The following is a 10,000-nucleotide window of genomic DNA, read 5'->3' on the forward strand; positions in this document are numbered from 1 at the left end:
TCACCTGTGACATCACAACGTGGATGAAGCCTCTCTCTCACCTGTGACATCACAACGTGGGCGGAGCCTCTCACCTGTGACATCACAGTGCGGGCGGGGCCTCTCACCTATGATATCACAGTGTGGGTGGAGCCTCTCACCTGTAACATCACAGTGTGGGCGGAGCCTCTCACCTGTAACATCACAGTGTGGGTGGAGCCTCTCTCACCTGTGACATCACAACGTGGGCGGAGCCTCTCACCTGTGACATCACAATGTGGGTGGAGCCTCTCACCTGTGACATCACAATGTGGGTGGAGCCTCTCTCACCTGTGACATCACAACGTGGGCGGAGCCTCTCACCTGTGACATCACAATGTGGGTGGAGCCTCTCTAACCTGTGACATCACGTGGGTGGAGCCTCTCACCTGTGACATCACAACGTGGGTGTAGCCTCTCCCCTGTGACATGACAACGTGGGTGGAGCCTCTCCCTGTGACATCACAACGTGGGTGGAGCCTCTCTCTCACCTGTGACATCACAACGTGGATGAAGCCTCTCTCTCACCTGTGACATCACAACGTGGGCGGAGCCTCTCACCTGTGACATCACAGTGTGGGCGGAGCCTCTCACCTGTAACATCACAGTGTGGGCGGAGCCTCTCACCTGTGACATCACAGTGTGGGTGGAGCCTCTCACCTGTGACATCACAGTGTGGGCGGAGCCTCTCACCTGTAACATCATAGTGTGGGTGGAGCCTCTCACCTGTGACATCACAGTGTGGGCGGAGCCTCTCACCTGTGACATCATCGTGTGGGTGGAGCCTCTCACCTGTGACATCACAGTGTGGGCGGAGCCTCTCACCTGTAACATCTCAGTGTGGGCGGAGCCTCTCACCTGTAACATCACAGTGTGGGCGGAGCCTCTCACCTGTGACATCATAGTGTGGGCGGAGCCTCTCACCTGTAACATCACAGTGTGGGCGGAGCCTCTCACCTGTAACATCACAGTGTGGGCGGAGCCTCTCACCTGTAACATCACAGTGTGGGCGGAGCCTCTCACCTGTGTACGAAGTTGACGGTGCCGTCGATGGGGTCGATGATCCAGGTGGGGCTGTCGGTCAGCTGCAGACGCTCGCCGGCCGCCACAGACTCCTCGCCGATGAACCTGAGGTCAGAGGTCACCGGTCACACACACAACTGATTAGCTTAGCATGGTAGCCCCTGTGCTGCGGGTTAGCTTAGCGTAGTAGCACCTGTTTTGTGGGTTAGCTTAGCATGGTAGCCCCTGTGCTGTGCGTTAGCTTAGCATGGTAGCCCCTGTGCTGCGGGTTAGCTTAGCATAGTATCACCTGTGCTGCGGGTTAGCTTAGCATGGTAGCCCCTGTGCTGCGGGTTAGCTTAGCATAGTATTACCTGTGCTGCGGGTTAGCTTAGCATAGTATTACCTGTGCTGCGGGTTAGCTTAGCATAGTATTACCTGTGCTGCGGGTTAGCTTAGCATAGTATTACCTGTGCTGCGGGTTAGCTTAGCATAGTATTACCTGTGCTGTGGGTTAGCTTAGCATAGTATTACCTGTGCTGCGGGAATCTGCTGCTGATGGCAGAGATCAGGAGCTTCTCCACCCGTTGGTCAGTTTCTGTCACCAGATCAGCCGGAGAACTTTTTAACTTCACTTCTTTCTGCTGCTGGAACGCAGACAGGATGACCTGAGAGACAGACAGACAGTCAGACAGACAGACAGACAGGCAGGATGACCTGAGAGACAGACAGGCAGTCAGACAGACAGACAGGCAGGCAGGATGACCTGAGAGACAGACAGGCAGTCAGACAGACAGACAGGCAGGCAGGATGACCTGAGAGACAGACAGGCAGTCAGACAGACAGGCAGACAGGCAGGCAGGCAGGCAGGCAGGCAGGCAGACAGGCAGGATGACCTGAGAGACAGACAGGCAGACAGACAGACAGACAGGCAGGATGACCTGAGAGACAGACAGGCATTCAGACAGACAGGCAGACAGACGGGACAGACAGGCAGACAGGATAACCTGAGAGACAGACAGACAGACAGACAGACAGACAGGCAGTCAGACAGACAGGATGACCTGAGAGACAGACAGGCAGTAAGACAGACAGACAGACAGACAGACAGACAGGCAGGCAGTCAGACAGACAGACAGACAGACAGACAGACAGACAGGCAGTCAGACAGACAGGATGACCTGAGAGACAGACAGGCAGTAAGACAGACAGACAGGCAGACAGACAGGCAGTCAGACAGACAGGATGACCTGAGAGACAGACAGACAGACAGACAGACAGGCAGACAGACAAGCAGACATGCCCCCCCCACTACCATCAGTATCTGTTACATATATTTTACATCTTAACTAAACTAAAGTAAATCAATGAGTGAACTAGGAGGTGAAAAGGTGAGCAGCATTCCTGCAGGTTGTTATCAGCTGATCGGGACGTTATGACATCACATTCCTGCAGGTTGTTATCAGCTGATCGTGACGTTATGACATCACAGGCCTCTACATCAAGGGTCTGTTTGCAAGAGCCAAATCACACACCCTCCACACAATGAAAAATATGCTCCAGATATAGACACATCATGAGATATTATTTTTTTTTTTTTATTACAAACCCTATATATATATTTATATATATACCATATTTTCATATATATTCTATATATATATATATATACATATATATAAACATAATATATATATATATATCATATATATAATATATATATATCATATATATATAATATACATATATAATACAATATATACATATATATATACATATATATATTATAAATCATATACATATATATATATATATATATAATACATATACATAATATTATATATATACATATATACATATATATATAATACAATATAATTCTTTATATTCAAACATATACATATATATAATATATATTAAATTAATATATTATTATATATATATATATTTATATATATATATATATATATATATATATATAACATATATATATATATAATATAATATTATATAATATTATATATTTTATATATATATATAATATATAATATATAATAATATATATATTTATATATATATATATACATAAATATATACAAACCTACCCCAATAACATAACAATACATAATATAAAATATATTATATACACACATAATATAAACAATATATAATACATAAACATACATATACATACAAAACATACATATTATATACATATATATATACATATTTACCAACATATTACATATATATTATACACACATACAACATATATACATCACATATAACTACAACATGCATATATAAAACATATATATATTATATACACATATATTACAACATACACATCACATACATATACAAACATACATATATTACACATATACATATATACAACATACAACATACATATACATACAACATAATAACACCACACACATATATATAAAAATACACATATACATACAATATAATACAATACAAACACAAAACATACTACACATACACAAATACACATACATACACAATTACACAAATACAACAAAATACACATATATACATAATACAAATACATATTACATAATAACACATAAACACATACAATAAACATACAAACATAACAACAAAACATAATAAACATATACATACATACAAACACATAACACACATATACAATACAACACATATTATAACAACAAAAACATATATACACATACATATATATTTACACATATAAATAAAAACATAACAACACACAAACACATAACACAACAAAAATACAACAACAACAAACTACATACATACAAAACATAACATACAATACATATAATACATACATATATTACATTAATATAAACATAATTAAATTAATACATATATTATATAATACAAAATAAAACATACATATATATAACTATAATACATATATATATACAATACAATATAAAACCCACCACAAAGTTACATATAACATATATTATACACACATATACATACACACAAAACACCAAACAACCACACAACAAACCAACACAATACAATAAATAAACACACAACCACAAATACATACACACAACAACATACACAAACACCACAAACACATAACAAACAACAAAAAACACAATAAACAATACAATACATACAATTTATACAAATACACACACACACAATTACATATACACACAATAAATTACATATATTAACACACAATAATACACATACATACACATAATATACAACACAAAATACAAAAAACACAAAAAAACACAATTATAACAACACACAATACAAAAATCCCTATTATATATATATATTATATATAACAAATATATATATATATATTTAATATAATAAATATATATATATTATAAAAGAAAGATAGAGAGATGGAAGAGATTTTGATTTTAAAGGAACTTTATTTAATCAATGTTCCTCCTGTTATTTACAACAACAAAAACTGTTCAACAGGCCAATAAATACATACAGACATAAACACTCAACTACATGACATCAGCTCCTGAGAGAAGAGGAGCTGGTCTCCTTCTACAGAGCCAACACATCACCATGGGCCCAGATCACCCTGAACTCCTCCACATCCTTCATCTCTGCATAATAATTAAAATCAATCCTGATTCTGGCTTTCACCATCCGGAGCAAACAGGAGATTTACATTAACATCAACAGAGTCATCCACCTTCCTCTTCCTACACTCACACCGCCATCTTTGATTGGCCCAGGATGAAATTCTAACAACTGACATTTATATTTAGCAATTTTACTGTACCTGAACCCAAGGATGAACATGTTTTTAGAAAAGACCTCCCCTACCTTACTGAACAGCTTATCCAGCAGTAAGAACAATGGAGGCAGGCGCACACACTCACAGTAACAATGAAACACAGTTTCTGTCTCATCACAGTAGGGACATTTATCACTAGCACCAGGACTAATGACAGACAGGAACTTATTGACTGCCACTATCCCGGTAGCACCCTCCACTGAAGGTCAGCTACTCTCTTTGTTAACGGGGCTTATATAAACTCCTCGCACGGGCTGGACATCACGCCCAACCCAGATGCCCCTCGACACGTGTGTGAACCCGTTGGTGGAGCTTACTTTTATTTAAGCACAGCACCATCAGTTTATAAAACCCTTCCCTTTCACCTCCTTCATGTCTAAAATGCAGTGCTTTACATTTAAAAACAATCCAACATAGTGATCCAGACATGGACAGACACATAAATCAGGAAGGAGTCCTCAGTCTGAGGTGTGGTCAGACCACCAGTATATTGCTCCAACATGATGGATTCATGTCCGGTCAGTTTGTGCTTCCAGTAGTCCAACAGTTTGGTGATGATCCTGACGGATCTCACCCCAGAACAGCTGCCAAAGCAGCAGCATTGTCTAGTTTATGTCCTGTGATGTCCACCACCGTCCCCAGGGTGAGCACCGTGCTCTGCAGAACGTGTCCGTGATGGCTGAACCAGCCCAGCAGGGGTAATCCAGCCGGTCCCGCTAGACCACCGGCTCCTGCAGCAGCCAGTGTAGGGAGTCTCCTTGCAGCCGCTCTCCTTGACCACCAGCTTCCACACGGTGAACAAGCCTCGATAGAAAGGAGGTAAAAACTGGACACTCAGCTTCCTGCGTCCATCAGGAACAGCGAATCCTAATCTAAAACCTTTAAAACTGTTCAGCACCCAGTGGGCCAGAGGTCTCCAGACCAGGTCCTTAGGGCCATAGAGCAGCCTCTGGAGGAACTGCAGGCGGAAAGCAGCTCCTGCTGTAAAATGTACCAGTCCTTGTCCTCCTTCTTCCAGTGGAAGGAACAGAACAGACTGGGGAATCCAGTGCAGCTTGTCCCAAAAGAAATGAACTAAAACAGCTTGAATTTTAGCAAGCAAATTAGAAGGGGGGTCCACACAAGACAGTTTATGCCACAGAGAGGAAGCCAGCAGATTGTTAATAACCAGAGTCCTCCCTCTGTAGGACATGCTCGGTAAGAGCCACTTCCATTTCTTTAACCGGCCTTCTATCTTCTCCAGAGCGTTATCCCAGTTTTTTTCCAACACACAGTCCTCACCCAAAAACACTCCCAAATACTTTATCCCTCCTTTCTTCCATGTTAGCCCTCCTGGGAGAGATAGAGTACCCTGCAACCCAGCCCCCACCACCACCGCTTCACTCTTAGCCCAATTTACCTTAGCAGAAGAGATGTGATTAAAAACACTCACATTCGCTACCAAAGTATTGATATCTGCTTGTTTATTTAAAACAATCACGACATCGTCAGCATAAGCTGAAAGTTTAACAGCTGAAGCACACCCAGGGAAATAGACACCCAAAAGTTCATTCCTGAGCTTATGAAGCAGAGGCTCAATCGCCAGGGAATAAAGCATCCCCGACAGAGAGCATCCCTGCCGGACCCCTCTCTGCACATTAAAAGGTGCAGCCAAACCACCATTAACCTTCAATATACTCGCAATGTCACGGTACAGTACCCGAATCTTAGCTATGAAACCTGGGCTGAAGCCAAAAGCATTGAGCGTGTGCCACAAGTACTGATGTTCAACCCGGTCAAAAGCCTTTTCCTGGTCTATGGAAATAAGACCAGTATCCATAGCCAGTGAGCTAGAGACGTCCAAAACATGCCGAACTAGAGTGATATTATCACTCATTAACCTGCCGGGCACACAGTAGGTCTGGTCGATATGAACCACTTCACTCATCACACCCCCGAAGCCGAAGCGAGAGCCTTGGACAGGATCTTGTAGTCCCCACACAGCAGAGAAACAGGTCTCCAGTTCTTTATCTCCTGCAGATCTCCCTTCTTCCGGCAGCAGGGTGATGACTGCCCTTCTGCAGCTCAGCGGCGCAGACGTCCTCTGCTCAGGCTGTCCTGGAACACCTCCAGCAGATCCTCTCCAACCACGGGCCAGAAGGTCTTATAAAATCCACAGGCAGCCCGTCGATGCCTGGTGCCTTCCGTTCCCCAGGCTCATCAGAGCCACATGCAGCTTCGTTCAGGGACAGTTGGTGCGTCCACGCACGGTGTTGTTATCAGCTCCCACCTGAGGAAGGCCATCGTAGAAAGGAGCAGCTGACTCAGTGTCTTCCACATACTCCTCTCCGAACAGGTCTTTATAAAACGATGTGGCATACCTCCTGATCTCTAGGCGTCCCGTGATCGTTACCTCCATCTGCGGGCGAGGAGTGGATGATCTTTCTCTGCCCGTTCTTCCGCTCCAGACCAAGAAGAACTGCGAGGGGGCATCCATCTGGGAGCGCGTTCATGAGCGACGGCGGACCAGAGCCCCTGTGCTCGTGATGCCCAACAGGTTGGCTAAAGCAGCCTTTTTGACTTTAAGAGCTTCAACATGCCCTTGATTTCCTGTGGAATCCACCAACTCCTGTAACTCCACTACTTCTATCTCCAGGTCTTGAAGAGACCTGGTAGTAATCCGGTGACATTGCGAGTATATTGCTGACAAAAAGTTTCACCTGAACCTTCCCAATATCCCACCACTGCTGCAACGATGGGAAACTGGACTTTTGGCTCTGGTGTATACCCCACACACACACAAACCCCTCTTTAAAAGAGTTATCGTTTAAAAGTCCAGTATTAAAGTGCCAATATGCGCTGTGCAATTTTACATTTTGAATATAAACAAAGCACTGGACAAGACAATGGTCACTAAAACCAACAGGAGTAATTACACACTGCTTAAAAACACCAAAATGGTGTTTAAAACAATAAAACCTGTCCAGCCTGGCCAAAGACAACATGTTGTCTCTGGAGTGACTCCAGGTGTACTGCCTGGCGTTCAGGTGAAACCCTCTCCACACATCCTTCAGCTCACAGCCCTCCATCAGACGCCTGAGTCGGGCTGAGGAGGCAGGATGAGGCTCCAGGTGGTTACGGTCTAAAGTGGGGTTCTCTGTGCAGTTAAAATCACCTCCCAAAAACAAAAAATCATCAGTACAATCCTGAATGACATCACACAAAAGGTTTAAAAATGTCATTCGTTCAGACGGCCAGAACTGGAGCATACACATTTAAAAAAATAAGGTTTACATTTTCATACTGAACCTTAATTTTTATGATATGCCCACATGATCTCCTCCACACTAAAGGAGCAGGGCCGAAAGCCCTTAGAGAAGAGCACCCGACCCCCACTGTTAGAGGCCTTATGGCTGAGAATAACCTCCCGGCCCACCTGCTTCCTCCACTCACTCTCATTCTCCACATTACTGTGAGTCTCTTGCAAAAAAATAACATCAAGAGCTTTGAGCTCCATCAGTTTAAAAGAGAAGCTCTTTTAACATCGCTTCTTGCTCCATTAATGTTTAACGATCCAATTTTTAGTTCCGCCATTAAAAGGAAAAAGCAAAAACAAAACACACACAACATGTATGTGGAGAAACATAGTACACCTAATCATCATCCTCAATCAGTTGAGCTCTGACTTTGGTGACCAGTTTCTTGAGGCGGTAACCCTCTTGTTTAGTGAACCCTTCTGTATCTGTCCTGAGCCAGGCCACAGACCTGATGAACCCTCTGAGATCAGGGAAGAACTGCTCGGTCTTAACTGCCTTGATCCCTTTAGTGTCCTGCAGGAACTTCTTAATTTTATCCAGAGGATAAATAGTTAACTCTTCTGCTTGGGATGCAGTCCACTCACATTCCTCCTCATCATCCTCATCCTCATCACTCCAGATCCTCCAGCAGCTTTTTAGCTTTTGACTCACTCTGCTCCTTGTGAGCACTGCTCTTTCTTTTGCTGGAACCTTTAATGATCTCCATCTCTTCAGACAGATTATCAGCCAAATCAACATCAGCCACATTAATAACCTCCTGACTGCAGCCTTTTCCTTTAGCACTGCCTTTCTTTTCCCTGTCTGTTTGTTATTGTCTGGTTTGTCATTAGACTGGGCATGGCCTTCGTTTACACTCTCACTATGTTCAACATTTCCCTCTTTTTCCTGCGTGTCTGTTTCTGTAACCTGTGCAGTTTCTGCACTCTGTTGCACCTGCGTTACGTAGTCAGCCGCAGGAGGCGCAACACCTGAGTCTGAGCCCCCGAGGCGGCTCTGCGGCCCGGACGCCGAACCGCCCGCCCATCGGGACCGGCGGGCCCCCTCGCGCAACCGCCCGGCCCATTTGACGGGCGGATCGCGGATGGGGCGGCGCGGCCGGACAGGAACGGACCAAATGACCCTCCTCCCCGCATCCAAAACACTTCATCGTATCCGACGTTGCAAACACAACATAAGTGAAGCCGTAACTTTAAAACTGAACGTTAAATTTAGATCCGCCGCGTTGTCCTTTAAAAATCATAAAGACTTGTTCTCTGTGACACATTACGTGCCTGAGTTTTGGTGACTTGCACCCGAGCGGAACCATTTTAATGGGAGACATCAGCTGGCCGTACCGCGACAGCTCTCTGGCCAAATCGTCAGTTTTAATGAACGGAGGAGCGTTTGAAACGGTGATCCGTTTAGCCGGGCTCACCAGCGGGAGAACCGGGGTGAAAGTATCCCGGATCACAACTCCTTTCTCCACCACAGTGTCAACTTTCACCACATCATCCAGGAAAATCACCACGGCCCTGTTCATACGGGAGGCCGACAGCACGCTGTCAAACCCCACTACCTCCCCGACAGCATAGCTGGCCTCCTCCACCGAACAGCCCACATGCGGGGAAATCCTCACCGCATGTCGGCGTGTTAGCTTCTCTAGCACCGCATGGCCGCCAGCCACGGGCATTATACCCGGCTGACAACCAAACTACCAGAACTAAACCCTCCACCAACTAATAATTAACCACCACACAACCAAATAAACACATACAAAACCCAAAATAAAGAGAAAAACAAAGATAGAAACTCACACGCTCCTGAGACTCACTCTGCACACTCACTCACGCTCCCGCTCACACAGAGAGAGAGAGAAAGAGAGAGAGAAAGAGGGGGACAGAGAGAG

General features: G+C 44.2%; 1 protein-coding gene across 1 annotated transcript in view; it reads right to left on the bottom strand.

The window, feature by feature from the left end:
* Window positions 1-4,623, bottom strand: part of LOC120572624 (inositol monophosphatase 1-like) — an 8,718-nt gene extending 4,095 nt beyond the window's left edge. Inside the window, exons 1-3 of the mRNA XM_039821945.1 lie at window positions 4,568-4,623; window positions 1,555-1,752; window positions 1,042-1,146 (exon numbers count right to left, since the gene is read on the bottom strand). Coding sequence (XP_039677879.1) covers window positions 1,042-1,146; window positions 1,555-1,752; window positions 4,568-4,623 — 359 coding nt within the window. The remainder of the gene's footprint in view (window positions 1-1,041; window positions 1,147-1,554; window positions 1,753-4,567) is intronic.
* Between the last annotated feature and the right edge of the window lie 5,377 nt (window positions 4,624-10,000).

Source organism: Perca fluviatilis, chromosome 14, assembly GCF_010015445.1.
Source record: "Perca fluviatilis chromosome 14, GENO_Pfluv_1.0, whole genome shotgun sequence".
Lineage (NCBI taxonomy): Eukaryota > Metazoa > Chordata > Actinopteri > Perciformes > Percidae > Perca > Perca fluviatilis.